This window comes from Propithecus coquereli, unplaced genomic scaffold, assembly GCF_000956105.1.
Source record: "Propithecus coquereli isolate 6110/MARCELLA unplaced genomic scaffold, Pcoq_1.0 Scaffold388, whole genome shotgun sequence".
NCBI lineage: Eukaryota > Metazoa > Chordata > Mammalia > Primates > Indriidae > Propithecus > Propithecus coquereli.
The window spans coordinates 686,556-701,775 of NW_012149596.1; the positions used below are offsets into that span (position 1 = coordinate 686,556).

Here is a 15,220-nt window from a genome sequence, read left to right on the forward strand (position 1 = left end):
GCCCGGCCTCTGCAACTTTTTTATTGGCCTAGGTGAATTTTCCCCTCCCAAAGCTGGGGGGCAGTGTTGGACTTTGTAAAACGTTCCTCCCTGAGCTCCTCTGGGGACTGGGTTCCCAGCAAGGTATCTCTCCTGCTATCATGCCACCCCGATGGATGTCCAAGCCTCCTTTCCCTCCTACACTCTCCCCGTCCCCGCCACTGCCCCTGGGCTTAAGGGAGAGGAGAATGGCTGCTTGTTGTTGCCTGCCTACTCTGTGCTAGGCTCTATAGTCTGTGTGTTATTTCTCATCTCGACAGCCCCATGGGGAAGGTAAGTAGTGTTATCACCCCTATATTACAGGTGAGAAAATTGAGGTCCATAGAGGTTAAATGTCTGTCCAGGAGTGACAGAGTCAAGATTTGGAATTGGATCTGTCCTGGATCCACATCCCTCCTCTGAACTTCCCATAAGTACATCCTTGTTATTCCTCTTACCCAGCAGGATTAGAGTCTCTTTCTCTCTCATTATCCTGGGCTGGGGAGAGGCAAATGACTTAGTGGTCAGCAGCATGAATTTGCAAACCAGACTACTTGGGTTCAGATCTTAGCTCTGACAGCTGTGTGACCCTGGGCAAGTCACCTCACCTCTCTGTGCCTGTCCCCTCTTCTGTAAAAAGGGGGTACTAATACATAAGTCTTCCTTTTCCCTGCAGTTGCCACTAACAAACAGCAAAGCTTACCCACGTGCCCCAGGCTCACCTGTGACCCACCTTTTTCCCTCCAGATGTCCAGCTCGCCGCTGTCCAAGAAACGTCGCGTGTCCGGGCCTGATCCAAAGCCGGGTTCTAACTGCTCCCCTGCCCAGTCTGTGTTGTCCGAAGTGCCCTCGGTGCCAGCCAACGTGAGTGTCTTCTCCCTAGAGACCGGCAGGTGGGGTGGTGGGTGGGAAAGTCTTTTGTATCACGGTCCATCTCTCCATGCCCCACTCCTGCATGTCTCCCTGAAACCGTTCTTCCCCTCCACCCCTAGGGAATGGCAAAGAACGGCAGTGAAGCAGACATAGATGAGGGCCTTTACTCCCGGCAGCTGTAAGTGGGGCTGAGAATGGATGGGATGCTGAGAGGATAGGATTGGGTGGGGCAGGCCTTGACCCGGAGTACCCCTTAAACTGACAGGTATGTGTTGGGCCATGAAGCAATGAAGCGGCTCCAGACATCCAGCGTACTGGTGTCAGGCCTTCGGGGCCTGGGTGTGGAGATCGCTAAGAACATCATCCTTGGTGGGGTCAAGGCTGTCACCCTACATGACCAAGGCACTGCCCAGTGGGCTGACCTCTCCTCCCAGGTACCTCTTCTCATCCTCCTTTCCCCTGCTAAGGAACCAGCACCCTATGGATGCTATGGCCACTTCACTTTTTCCCCTACTGCACCCCCTTGCAGTTCTACCTGCGGGAGGAGGACATCGGTAAAAACCGGGCTGAGGTATCACAGCCCCGCCTTGCTGAGCTCAACAGCTACGTGCCTGTCACTGCCTACACTGGGCCCCTCGTTGAGGACTTCCTTAGTGGCTTCCAGGTACCTTGGGGCACCACCCAGCCTCCTGCCCAATTCTCTCAGAGCTCATGTCTGGTTTGTTCAGTATTGTTCAGTATCTATCTATTAGGTCAGTCCTGGGTACCAGGTTTCATGCTGGGGGAGCCTAGAGGATGCAGACAGGATATAGACTCTGGACCTGCCTTTTCAGGGGGAAGATGTATAGCACAGTGGGTATCAGCACAGACTCTGGAGCCAGACTGCCTTAACTGTGAGCCTCCAGCTCTACCAGTGTGACTTCGGACAAGCCACTTAATGTCCTGTGCCTTAGTTTTCCTGTTTGTAGACTGGGCATGGTAGCAGTACTGACTTCATGGAATTTTTGTGAGGGTTGAGTACGTAGGATAGCAGCTGGCACATGATAAGGACTGTTTGAGTGTTTGTTAATTAAAAAGTCTAGGCCAGAAAGAGGAGCTCTGAGAGCTGAGATTCTGTTCTGGGTTATCCCAGAGCCAAGGCACTGCAGCTGAATCCTGATGGAGGAGTAGGAGCTCACCCTGGTGGGGAAGGATGGACATTCAGGCAGAGAGCAAAATCCCAAAGGTCATGGCTGAGCAGGCATTGTCTCGAGAATTGGGAGCAGGTGGGTGTGGTAGGAGTGAGCTCAGACTTTGGCAGGGGACGGAGTTTTACTGCTTCTCTGTCTTGTAGGGCATGGTAGGCTTGTAGGCAGACAGCAGTGGGTGTTTGTCAAATAAATGAGTCAGCTGTTCTCCAAACTCTGTCATCTCAGCTACCTTTCTACCTTTCCTGGTATAGTCTTCACTGAGCTTCACCCTCATGGAGTCTGACACGCAGTAGATACTATGTGTTCGTGACAGAGGGCTGAACCAGCAAAACCCCTAGACATCTCTGCCTTAAGGAAGGACTACCTGAGTCTCCCACACCAGCATTCCTCCATTATTCTCTCCCCTTTACTCCAGTGTTGGTCTGGCCCGAACCTCTCCCTCTCCACAGGTGGTGGTCCTCACCAACACCCCCTTGGAGGACCAGCTGCGAGTGGGTGAGTTCTGTCACAGCCATGGCATCAAGATGGTGGTGGCAGACACACGGGGCCTGTTTGGGTGAGTGCCACCCCCAACCCCTACCAGACCCAGGCCAAGATCCCCAGGCTCTTGCTGCCCTCATCCCTCCTCAGCCACTCAGGTTGTGGATTCTTTGTGTTCACCTCTCCCCGTGTGGCTCAAGCACCATCTGATTTCCCAGCAATGATGGGCTGAGTTTGCTCAGCACCATCCACTGCATCTTGAGGGCCACGTGGGAGTCTGTATATGTGCAGGACTCGGCCGTCAGCCCTATTGCCTCCCTCTACAGGCAGCTCTTCTGTGACTTTGGAGAGGAAATGATCCTCACAGATTCCAATGGGGAGCAGCCGCTCAGTGCTATGGTTTCTATGATCACCAAGGTGAGGAGACCACCCTCAGGGGTCCTGGCAGGCACATGGGCAGCGGCAGTCCTTCTTGTCTGCTCCTGGTACCCTCAGCCTGCCTCTGAGGCTCACTTCTCCTTTAACCAGGACAACCCCGGTGTGGTTACCTGCCTGGATGAGGCCCGACATGGATTTGAGAGTGGCGACTTTGTCTCCTTTTCAGAAGTACAGGGAATGATCGAACTCAATGGAAATCAGCCCATAGAGATCAAAGTCCTGGGTGAGCTAGGGCCATAGGGGAATCAGAGGGGAGCTAGGAGATCCTCTGGGGTTCAGACCGAGGGGAAACACATCTTGAGTGTCTGCGATAAACCAGAATCCCCTGGGGTCCAGCCAGAACTTGTGGGCATGGGGGAGAGCGACTACCTGTGCTTGAGCTATTCCTGGGAGAATGAGTCCCTGGTATCTGAGCTGAGGGGGAAAGGTCTCTGGTGTCTGAACAGGACAAATCAGAGGATACACTCCTGTGTGAGCTGATTTGTACACGAAGCAGAGAAGGTATTCCAGTATAGACTAGGGGCCAGGGACACAGGGTCTCATGGGGTCTGAACTGGATCTGGGGCAGAGGGGAGATGGTTTCTGATGTCCAAATAGAGCCTGGGGAAGAGAGGAGATGACTCCTGATGTCTGAGCTGAGTCAGGGATAGTTTTTTCCTTATCTCGTAGGTGTTGTGGATTTTAGGGAGGGTGGGTAGACTGACAACCTTCCTTCCACTATAGGTCCTTACACCTTTAGCATCTGTGACACCTCCAACTTCTCCGACTATATCCGTGGTGGCATTGTCAGTCAGGTCAAAGTACCTAAGAAGATTAGCTTTGTGAGTGTGTTGGTAGGGGAGCAGTGGGCTGTGGAGGGTGGTTGTAGGCATTTCCAAGTTCTCCATTTCTCTTCTGGTTCTGATGCCCTGCCCCCTACAGAAATCCTTGGTGGCCTCACTGGCAGAGCCTGACTTTGTGATGACAGACTTCGCCAAGTATTCTCGCCCCGCCCAGCTGCACATTGGCTTCCAGGCCCTGCACCAATTCTGTGCTCAGCACAGCCGGCCACCTCGGCCCCGAAATGAGGTGGGTAGGTGGACGAGCCAGCCAGGGCAGACATCCTTGGTGCTGAAGGCCCACCATGCCTCTCTACTCGTCTACTTTCCCTCCCCCTACAGTGGCCTGACAGGTCTTCTCTTGGTTCCCTCTGGCCCACCAGGAGGATGCAACAGAACTGGTGGCCCTGGCACAGGCTGTGAATGCTCGAGCCCTGCCAGCAGTGCAGCAAGACAGCCTGGATGAGGACCTCATCCAAAAGCTGGCATATGTGGCTGCTGGGGACCTGGCGCCCATAAATGCCTTCATTGGGGGCCTAGCTGCCCAGGAGGTCATGAAGGTTAGCATAGGTGGAGAGGGGCAGGGTTATGGGTGGGCCAGGTGCCTCACTGACTCCAATCACTTGCTGTCCATCTGTGTCAGGCCCCGATTAACCACTGACCACCTTCCTCTCTCCTTGTCCTCCCCAGGCTTGCTCTGGGAAGTTTATGCCCATCATGCAGTGGTTATACTTTGATGCCCTTGAGTGTCTCCCTGAGGACAAAGAGGTCCTCACAGAAGACAAATGCCTCCCGGTATGTGAGTGGGGTCTGTGGGGAAGGCATCACTGGGGGCATTTCTGGGGAGGCCTCTTTCTGATCCTCCTCCCACTGCGTTCCTTAGCGTCAGAGCCGTTATGACGGGCAGGTGGCTGTATTTGGCTCAGACCTACAGGAGAAGCTGGGCAAGCAGAAGTACTTCTTGGTAAGTGATCCCTTTGAACACCTGCTACCTTAACCTCCCCTGGCCACTGGCCATCTCTTCTGAGGCTTCCTTCTGCATCCCAAGGGAGGGTCTTTTGGTTCTTGTACCCATATTACGTTCCCTTTGCTGTTTTCATTACCTTGAAAGAAAGCCTGGTGTGTCCTTCTGTTTCCCCCTCTAGTAGCTCCTTTTTCAAATGACTGTGGGTTATTTCTTACAGCCCTGGGACCTGAAGATGTGGCATTAGACCTTCCCCTTTCCTGCTGGCTCCAGGGGGAGTGAGGAGTGATGGGCAGCTTCGCACTAACCTGTGTCACCCTGACCAGCCTCTTTCTCTCTTCTTGGCTGCTTCTTAGGTGGGTGCGGGTGCCATTGGCTGTGAGCTGCTCAAGAACTTTGCCATGATTGGGCTGGGCTGTGGGGACAGCGGAGAGATCGTTGTCACAGACATGGACACCATTGAGAAGTCAAATCTGAACCGACAGTTTCTGTTCCGGCCCTGGGATGTCACAGTGAGTGGGATGGGGGTTAAGGGGATGGGGCTTTGTCATCTTACTTTCCTCTTGTCTTTTTCTTGTTCCCATTCTTCCTGGCAGAGATCTTTCCACCTCTGCCAGAGGCCCTTCTTTGGCCCTTCTTTCGCTCAGTTTCTATCATTCCTTCAACAGTCATTGAGTATCCTTCCTTTGAATGTACCATTTTATCTCCTTTTTCTTTTTCCTTGACCTCTTAACAGTACGGGTTGGGACACTGTTGGGGGTCCCCCAAACCACATAAGCTCAATGATTTACTAGGAGGATTCACAGGACTCAGCATATAGTCATACTCATAGTATGATTTATTACAGCAAAAGGATACGGAGCAAAACTGGCAAAGGGAAAAGGCTCATGGGGTGAAGTCTGGGGGAGACCAGGTGCAAGTTTCTAAGAGTCTTCTCCCAGTGGAGTTGCACAGGACATGTTTAATTTCCCTGGCAGCAACAGTAACTACAGTAACAACAGTAACAAGTTGTAACAATATTTGTTACACTTTCCCTGGTGCAATGTTGCCAACCAGGGAAACTTTTTAGAAACTCAGCACCCACGGCTTTTTCTTGGAGCTAGTCACGTAGGCGCCCTCTGCCTGGCATGTACCAAAATTCCAGACTCCCAGGAGGAAGGAAGGTGTTCAGCACAAACTGTAATGTTTGCATGAACAGTTTAGACACAGTGAACCACAGTTATTAGATAGGGAATGATGGGAACCTTCCCAAAATCCAAGTTCCCAGACTCTAGCCGAGGGCCAGCCTTGGAAGCAGGCCAAGGATTTCAATTTAAATGCACTAGGCTCACTCTTCTCTGCATGGATGGAAACTAGATTATACAGGGATCTATCTGGGAAGGCTTCTATAGGGGACAGTGTCATTTTTGCTTGCCCAGGATCTATTCCCCTTTTCATTCATTCATTCATTTTATTTACCAAGTAGTTATTGAGGTAGGTGCTATTCTAGCTCCTGGGGATACACCAAGGAATAAAACAGATTTTAGTGAGGGAGGACAGATAATAAACAGCAGACACCGTACTGTAGTGAAGTAAGCAGTTAACGAGTGCTGCGATGAGTGCTCTGCAAAGGAAACAGCAAACACCAGATCAGGGAAGTTGGGGTGCCAAGGAGGTTGGTTTGCACATTTGATTACAATAGTTAAGGAAGGCCTCCTTTCTGCAGACTTCAGATGTGAGGGACTAGAGCGCCCTCTTCTGGGAAAAAGGGCCCATGCAAAGATCCTGAAGTGGGAGTGGTAGGAGATGAGGTGGTAGAGGTCATGGGGCCAACTCACTTTACCCTAAGTGGAGGTGGAATCCAGGGGAGGGTTCTGAGCAGGGGAAGGATGTGACCTGACTTGGGTTTGAAAGGATCCTGCTTGTGTGCTAGCATTTGGTTTTGTTTATGGGGAATCTATTCCAACCCTGCATGATATTACCTGAAAGGACAGTAGATGTTGGGTAGCCAAAAGAATAGATGTCTGGCCCATTGCCTTCAGTCTGTGGCTATCCTCAGCTTCCCTTTCCACTGAGCCCTTGCCACATCTGTCACAGCCCCAGGCATGTGACATTGTCACAGACTGTCTCTCCTGCTAAACCAAGGAGCTTCCTGAATTCAGGGCCTGGTTCTTCCCCAGCGTTACATAAATCAGTCCTCGGAAGGACAGTTCTCTATAGACACTTGTTGGGTGAATACACAAATAACTGAGCTCTGTTCCCCCATCCCCACCCTGGAATTGTACTCCCTCGCCCGCCCCCCTAGAAGTTAAAGTCTGATACGGCCGCTGCAGCTGTGCGCCAGATGAATCCACACATCCGGGTAACAAGCCACCAGAACCGTGTGGGTCCCGACACAGAGCGCATTTATGATGATGATTTCTTCCAAAACCTGGATGGCGTGGCGAATGCCCTGGACAATGTGGATGCCCGTGAGTTTAGAGGCGGGTGAGGAGGTCAAGGGCAAAGTTGTGTGTGTTTGGGTGTGTGTGTATGAGGGGGTTCCTATTTTCTTGTCCTTTCCTGACATTCCTTTCCCACTGCCCACGTTGTTCCCTGCAACCTCCCCACAGGTATGTACATGGACCGCCGCTGTGTGTACTACCGGAAGCCACTGCTAGAGTCAGGCACACTGGGCACCAAGGGCAATGTGCAGGTGGTGATCCCCTTCCTGACAGAGTCGTACAGCTCCAGCCAGGACCCACCTGAGAAGTCCATCCCCATCTGTACCCTGAAGAACTTCCCTAATGCCATTGAGCACACCCTGCAGGTGATCAGCCAAGGGGGGAAGGGAAAGAGGGCAGGCACTCGGGCTGCCTCTGTCAGGTCTTTGGCCTTCAGGTGTTGCATGCCTAAGTGTAAGATGTACCTTTTCTCCAAACCTCCCTCCCACGCTTCCCACCAGGCAGCCTAGGTTTCTAGAATGACTCATTCTTTTTTTCACTTTTATTTTGAAATTTTTTCAACGTGTAGACAAGTATAAGGAATATTATGGTGATTACTCAGATACCACTTCTCACCCAGATTTAAGAATTGTTAATGTTTTGGCACATTTTCTTCTTAGATTCACGTAGTTTTTTCTTCACCGTGCTTAAGTTTGTCACAGACATCAGAACACTTTACTCCCTGCTATTTTAGTATTCTGCAAAGTAAGGATATGTTCCTGTATAATAGGGTTTCTCAACCTCAGCACTGTTGACATTTGGGGCTGGATATTTCTTTGTCATTGAGGGGGGAGGGTGTCCTGTTCAGTGTAGGATTTTTTGCAGCATTCCTGAATTCTACCCACTAGATGCCAATAGCACCTCCCCCTCTATTGTGACAACTAAAAATGTCTCTAGACATTGCCAGATGTCTCTGGGGGCACAAAATCACTTCCAGTTGAGAACTACTGCTGCCTAACCTAAATACCATTTTCATGCTGAACAAAATTAACAGTCATTTCTTGCCATCTCTTCCAGTTATTTATTTGTGTCTAATGCTCAGTCCGTATTCGGGTTTCCCTAGCTGTTGCTCACAATGAGTTTAACAGCTGGTTCATCAGGATGATTCTGTGTGTGTGCTGCACAGAAGTGCAGAACAGTGCATGTATCATCTGGCTGAAGTTTTACAAAGTGAACACACAGGTGACCAGCACCCAGGCCAAGAAACAGAACCTAAGGATAACCATTATAGTATCAGAGTAATTCTTAGTGCGGTGTTTGAGGCCCAGCCATTCAGAATGTTTAGTAGGAGTATGAGGGTGGGAACAAACTAGGGAGAGGGAAAAAATCAGTTCTGTCACTTTCCCTTCTGACCCTGCAGTTCCAGAGTGTGTATATTTGTATTTGTGCACCCACCACAGTCTCACTAGGCCATATGGGACCACGAACTTAAACGTCTCTGTGCCTCATGTTCCGCCTTTATAAAATGGGGGTGATACTTCACATATACTTCACAGGGCTGTGGTAAGCACTTAGCACTTACTATGTACCTGGCACTGTTTTAAGTAAGCTTTAAATGTATACATATTTGCTCCTTCCTTCCTAGCAATCCTATGAGGTAGGTATTACTATTGTAGTATCTGTTGTAGAGATAAGGACACAGAAGTAAGGGTGTTATCTTGTGTTCGTGAAGTCACAAAACCAGGTAATATGTGGCAGAGCTGGAATTTGAAACTGGATCTCTGGTATCTGCGTACTCCAAACCACCTCACTGACGACTGTATTTACTATACTAGGAGTTCTCAGAGGACAGAGCCTCTGTCTTGTTTTCTGTCGAGTCCCAGAGCCTGGATAACGATCATTTTTGGTTTTTATCTTGAGTTTTTCCTTTTTCTTTTTTTTTAAATTATGGTAAGATATACTTAACCAAATTTTTTCTTTTTTATTGAGGCATAACAAACTTAGAGTAAGGCACACAGATCTTAAGAATAAGTAATCACTGCCCAGATCAAGTTTATTGATTTTTCAATTGAAGTGTTGGGGTATAGGAGTGAAGAACGTTGGGGAGCAGTGGTGGGGTGGGGGGCTTCCCCTCTCCCAGAGCAGCTGTGTACTTTCTACTTCCTTTATTCACTGATGGTCTTTCTAATGCCTGCAGAAACCCATTTCGTCAACCATTAACCCATGTAATCTGTTTGCTCTGTCTGCAGTGGGCTCGGGATGAGTTTGAAGGCCTCTTCAAGCAGCCGGCAGAAAACGTCAACCAGTACCTCACGTGAGTAACTCAAATGCCCTCTCATCCTATTCCTTGACCACCAGCCAAGGCATCCTATCTGCTTTCCTTACCACGGTAGCACTTAGGACCAGGCTTGTATTTCAGATGAACTAGTGAGTGCTCAGGCCTCTTCCTGTTGGGAGTCAGGACTAGCTTTCCGTGGAGAAAGTAGGATTGCCCTGGAGCCCACTGCTGGGCCCGATGTGTAATCCTGTTCCTTTGTGCCCTCCAATTCCTGATAGGGACTCCAAGTTTGTGGAGCGGACACTGCGGCTTGCAGGTACCCAGCCATTGGAGGTGCTGGAGGCCGTGCAGCGCAGCCTGGTGCTGCAGCGACCACAGACTTGGGCCGACTGTGTGACCTGGGCCTGTCACCACTGGCACACCCAGTATTCTAACAACATCCGGCAGCTGCTGCACAACTTCCCTCCTGACCAGGTAATACCCACTTGCTGGGTCTATTTGGCAGAATGCATTTCCCTGAAAAGGGATCCTGCTGTGGGCTCTGGATGTGGCTCCTCCCAGCTATTAGTCCAGCTGTGGCAGGTGCCCTGAGGCATGGGGAATCTCAGAAGAGTTATTAGGCCTGACCTGTTCACCCTCCTCCTCTCTGTTCTTTTGAGCAAGAGACTGGGTTTCTGTTTCCCTTACCTGTGTTGTGGGCTGCGTCATACTTAACTCCTAGTTAGTGCTGGTAGGGATTATGGGGAAGAAATTCTGAAGTTAAGAGCACAGGAATCAGTATGGGTTCAAATTCCAGCTCTGTTCGAACTCGGGCAAGTCACATAACTGTTCTCTGTACCTTAGTTTCCTCTTCTTTGAAGCAAAAATAATGATCTACCTCATGCAGGGTTTTGTGAGGATTAATTGGTATGTATTTAGTTCAGTGCCTAGTAATCCATAAGAGTTTATTAAATGGCTGTTTAGCACAAAATGAGTGCCCAGGAGTTGGTATTGTTTTCTCAGCCAGATCTCTGGTTCAGCCTGCCTTTGGACCTTCCATCTGCAGGACCCTACAGTCTGGGTCTTTTATGATTGAGCTCCCTTTGAGTGCCCAGCCAGGGATAGTGAGTGGGGGTACATCTGGGGCCAAGGTGAGGAGTCAGGATCATCAGAGAGGCCTTCACTCTCAGGACCCACTCCTCAAAAATCTCTCCATCCCTTAGCTTACAAGCTCGGGAGCCCCATTTTGGTCTGGGCCCAAACGCTGTCCACACCCTCTCACCTTTGATGTCAACAATGTAAGTCTCCTCCTTGGGGTCTCCTGGGGTCAGGTGGAGGGCGAGTGGGTGGGAAGGAGGTGGCAGCTCCCCACTTGAGGGCTGATGTGCTCACCCTTCCCTGCCCTGCCTCCTCCTAGCCCCTGCATCTGGACTATGTGATGGCTGCTGCCAACCTGTTTGCCCAGACCTACGGGCTGACAGGCTCTCAGGACCGAGCTGCTGTGGCCACACTCCTGCAGTCTGTGCAGGTCCCCGAGTTCACCCCCAAGTCTGGCGTCAAGATCCATGTTTCTGACCAGGAGCTGCAGAGCGCCAATGCCTCTGTTGGTGAGGGTGTTTGGCCATTTGGCCAGGAGTCACCACCCCACTTGTCCCCGGCCTAGTCCAGCCTCCCCACCAGTCCTCTACCCCTGGCTCTGCTCTGCTCTGTGACTCCAGGCCTGAGGCTTACCCACACCTTCTTTGAGCTTCCCTTTCTCTGTGACATGAAGAGGGTCATTTGGGGCAAATTATCTCCCTCCCTCCTCCTCCTCCTTCCCAGTCTCTGGCCCTTAGGAGAATGAGCTGTTTGTTTCTCTTGCTCTATGTGTATTTGCCTTGGTTTTATTCTTTCCTCTGTTTCTTCTTGATCTGTTCTTCTAGGGGACATGCTCTCTACCAGTGGTCTCTCTCCCTTGATACCTGCCTGCTTTGTCTCCTTCCAGATCTGCCCCCATCTCCCCATTCGTACAGCTTACCCCTGTGTTTCCCTGTATGCATCTTCACCCTCCATAATTTGGGGCTACAGTTTACTGACCCCCTGGTCTACATACTTATCTACCTCCCCTTCCTTCTGTATACCTGTAATGCATCTGTAGCTCTGTAACTCCCCCTTCACTTACTTCCGTCTCCCCCAATCTTCCTCTACATAGATCTCCTCCCATGTCCCTGTCTTCCTTCCGAAATACCTACCCCTTCACGTTACTCTCCTTGTGTTTCTTCCTATCTTTCCTTCCACATCTCCCATTATCTCCTCCATACATTTCTTCCATCTTTCTCCTTCCACCTGTCTCACCCTTTGTATATACCCCCACTCTCCCCTTTTTGTATCTTCTCCATCTCCCCCTCCATATCTTTCCTCTATATCCACGTCTGTATGCTTCCCCCCAACTTCCCCTCTGTATCTTTTTTTACCCCCGTCCGCCCATATCCTCAATGTCTCCCCATCTCCCTCTACATCATTCTCCCCAAGATCTATACCTCTCCCTTCTTGATCTCCATCTCCACTTTCTCCTAACGTCTTCATTTCCGTTCTTTAGTGTCTCTAGAGAGATCTCTCTTGATATCCTCACCTCTTTGTCTTTTTCAGGTTTGTACTCTGTTCTCCTACTCTATCTTTCTCCCTTGCCCCTCCTCTCTCCCAGGATGTCTCTCCTTTCCAAATCCTTTTTCTGCCTGAATACCTTTTGCCCCACCCTGGGCTCCTGTTTCCACTTTAGATCCTGGCCTGAGATCTGAAGGGCTGAAAGTGTTCCTCTCTTCCTGCAGATGACAGCCGTCTAGAGGAGCTCAAGGCCACCCTTCCCAGCCCAGACAAGCTCCCTGGATTCAAGATGTATCCCATTGACTTTGAGAAGGTGCTGGGGGAAGGGCCCCGGGCAGGGCAGGGGGATAGGCTGAGCACAGACGGGCTGGAGAGAATAGGTCTCTAGGGATCTGGACCCAGCCCCAGGTCTTTGTGGGGATCAGATTGTGGGCCTGCCATGCGGCTCTGAATGAATAGATGTTCCCAACCATCCCTTTGTGATCTGGGAGAGTCCAGCAGGTAATTGCAGTGAAGGATACTTGTGTCCCTGGAGGCCAGGAAACTTCTTCCTCATCTGTTCCTCTCCCCACTCATAACAGGATGATGACAGCAACTTCCATATGGATTTCATTGTGGCTGCATCCAACCTCCGGGCAGAAAACTATGACATTCCCCCTGCAGACCGACACAAGGTGAGGGGAATCAAGATCTGGTGTTCCATCCCCTCCCAGGTTTGAGTTCCCCACGTTTGGCCCCCTGTGTAGACCCTGAGACTCTTGCAACTTAATTACTGCCTTCCTTGGTCTCTTCTTGTCTCACAGAGCAAGCTGATCGCAGGGAAGATCATCCCAGCCATTGCCACAACCACAGCAGCTGTGGTTGGCCTTGTGTGTCTGGAGCTGTACAAGGTAGTGCAAGGGCACCGACAGCTTGACTCCTACAAGAATGGTTTCCTCAACTTGGCCCTACCCTTCTTTGGTTTCTCTGAACCCCTTGCTGCACCACGTCACCAGGTGAGGGCCCACAGTGGGAGGTAGGTTTGTGAGTGGGGGGGTGTCTCTGTAGAGCTGGTTCAAGTTTGCATCGTACCCTGTCACCAGGTTAGGGTTTCAGTCTGTGTGTACCTACTCTTTGTGTACCCTTTATTCATTTATTCATTAATAACATTGAGTACCTGCAAAAAGATGGGATGTTTGAATTGTGCCCTGGGATATTATTAATAACTATACAATAGTAGCCAACATTTATTGAGTGCCTACTATGCTAAGTACTTTACTTGTTTCATTCATTAATTCACTCAGATGTTTATTGAGCACCTACAGTGTGTGGGTATGCTCTTTTCCAGGTGCTAAGGTTATATTTATCAAATAGATGGTATAAATAATATGTTAAATGATTTTGGAACCAAAAATGGATAAGGAGGACTTGAGAATACCAGGGAGCAAGGGGATGGGTTTGGGATTTTACATGTGGGATGGTCTGGAAGGGCCTTGCTGAAAAGATGACATTTGAGTTCAGACTTGGAGGAGGTGAGGGGACAAGTGACACGGGCTTGGTGGTGGGTGGGGATGCATTCCGGGTAGAGTCCTTGCAAGGGTACTGAGGTGTAGGGGTGTGGGGTGTACCTGGCATGTTCGATGTATAAAAAGTCAGTAGAGCAGAATAGTGAGAGGATGAGGGGGTAGGAGATGAGAAGGAAATAGGATTCCAGTGGTATAGGGCCTTGTCAGTCATCATAAGGGTTTCATTGCTTACTCAGCAGGGTAAGATGGGAGCCACTAGAGGGTTTTGAACGAAAGAGGGTTGTGATCTGACTTAACATGTCTGCATAAGCATGAATGTGGGGGGAATGGAGACAGACGGGGTCTGGACCCTCTGGGGTGGCCCCCATCCTAGTCTCCCATCTTTGTCCCATAGTACTATAACCAGGAGTGGACATTGTGGGATCGCTTTGAGGTACAGGGACTACAGGCTAACGGTGAGGAGATGACCCTCAAACAGTTCCTTGACTACTTTAAGGTAAGGCCCGTTCCTCACACTCTTACCCCATCTTAGGGGCTGGCCTGTCCACCCCCATGACACCTCTGTGCCCTCTCCCTCCCTCTCCAGACAGAGCACAAATTAGAGATCACCATGCTGTCCCAGGGCGTATCCATGCTCTATTCTTTCTTCATGCCAGCCGCCAAGCTCAAAGAACGGTTGGATCAGCCGTGAGTTGGCCAATGGGCAGGCTGGGGGAGGCCCTGTGTGGGTTGGGGAGCCTCAACTTCCAGCTATCCCACTCCTGTTCACTGCCCTTCACCTCGTCTGCTCCCACCTACCTGCCCTTCCTCTCTTGCTTTCTGCCTTCCTAACCCTCCACCCCCACCCCCTAGGATGACAGAGATTGTAAGCCGTGTGTCGAAGCGAAAGCTGGGCCGCCATGTGCGGGCGCTGGTGCTTGAGCTGTGCTGCAACGACGAGAGCGGCGAGGACGTCGAGGTCCCCTATGTACGATACACCATCCGCTGACCCCCATCTGCTCCTCTAAGCTGGCCCCAGTCCACCCTTCTCCAGACCCCTTCCAGCCCAGGGCTCCTGTTTGGTTTCTGGCAGTGGCCCACCTAGCCAAGCCTGGTGTTCCCTTGTCATCCCCCTACCGGAACCCCTCCTGCTGCTGCTTTCTACCTTGTTTGGAACCTGAATCCTAATAAAGAATTATTAACCCTGACATTGCTCGCCCTGCTGGTTCCAGGGAAGGAAGGGGCTTCCTGGAGCTGTCTGGTTCAGATGGGAACCCAGAGGCTCAGTCCCATCCCAGCTGCCAGTTTCCTGGGCAGAAAAATGTGGGAGTTGCCACCTCTCCTGCCCTCTCTGCTTACGAAGAGATGGAGGCACCTGTGAGGCCATAGAGAGCAGGTACCTGGGTTTGTGTGACTTTATTAATTTGAGCTGTGTTCAAATCTCACCTTCTACATGTCCTGACTCCCCCCTCTGTCAAGAGGAAAGTTGTGGTGACCAGGATGCCAGGGCTTGGTTAGCATCCCTTATGTCCTTGGGGCAGATCCCTTCCCACCTGGCTCAAAGCACTCAGACCCTCGACCAACCTTTACAATCATGGTTCCTGGCACCAGGAATACCTGTGGTGCTCTCAGTTCAACTTCCTTGCTACAAGGGGGCTTGAGCAGCTCTGCTGGGCTAGGGAATGCCAGTGCCTTCAGGAATAACTTTGCAGT

At 50.8% G+C, this 15,220-nt stretch overlaps 1 protein-coding gene across 2 annotated transcripts in view; it reads left to right on the forward strand.

Annotated features, from left to right (window-relative positions):
* UBA1 (ubiquitin-like modifier activating enzyme 1) overlaps positions 1 to 14,710 on the forward strand; it is a 20,833-nt gene extending 6,123 nt beyond the window's left edge. For both annotated transcript variants that reach the window (XM_012652302.1, XM_012652301.1), the window contains exons 2-26: positions 766 to 882; positions 1,011 to 1,069; positions 1,157 to 1,325; positions 1,421 to 1,555; positions 2,531 to 2,637; positions 2,888 to 2,978; positions 3,090 to 3,222; positions 3,723 to 3,820; positions 3,921 to 4,067; positions 4,201 to 4,377; positions 4,508 to 4,612; positions 4,701 to 4,781; positions 5,138 to 5,293; positions 7,066 to 7,231; positions 7,373 to 7,569; positions 9,433 to 9,497; positions 9,740 to 9,935; positions 10,664 to 10,738; positions 10,858 to 11,047; positions 12,248 to 12,336; positions 12,605 to 12,697; positions 12,827 to 13,018; positions 13,923 to 14,024; positions 14,115 to 14,215; positions 14,381 to 14,710. In XM_012652302.1, coding sequence (XP_012507756.1) covers positions 766 to 882; positions 1,011 to 1,069; positions 1,157 to 1,325; positions 1,421 to 1,555; positions 2,531 to 2,637; positions 2,888 to 2,978; positions 3,090 to 3,222; positions 3,723 to 3,820; positions 3,921 to 4,067; positions 4,201 to 4,377; positions 4,508 to 4,612; positions 4,701 to 4,781; positions 5,138 to 5,293; positions 7,066 to 7,231; positions 7,373 to 7,569; positions 9,433 to 9,497; positions 9,740 to 9,935; positions 10,664 to 10,738; positions 10,858 to 11,047; positions 12,248 to 12,336; positions 12,605 to 12,697; positions 12,827 to 13,018; positions 13,923 to 14,024; positions 14,115 to 14,215; positions 14,381 to 14,516 — 3,177 coding nt within the window. In that variant the 3' untranslated portion in view covers positions 14,517 to 14,710. The remainder of the gene's footprint in view (positions 1 to 765; positions 883 to 1,010; positions 1,070 to 1,156; positions 1,326 to 1,420; positions 1,556 to 2,530; positions 2,638 to 2,887; positions 2,979 to 3,089; positions 3,223 to 3,722; positions 3,821 to 3,920; positions 4,068 to 4,200; positions 4,378 to 4,507; positions 4,613 to 4,700; positions 4,782 to 5,137; positions 5,294 to 7,065; positions 7,232 to 7,372; positions 7,570 to 9,432; positions 9,498 to 9,739; positions 9,936 to 10,663; positions 10,739 to 10,857; positions 11,048 to 12,247; positions 12,337 to 12,604; positions 12,698 to 12,826; positions 13,019 to 13,922; positions 14,025 to 14,114; positions 14,216 to 14,380) is intronic.
* The last annotated feature ends 510 nt before the right edge of the window (positions 14,711 to 15,220 follow it).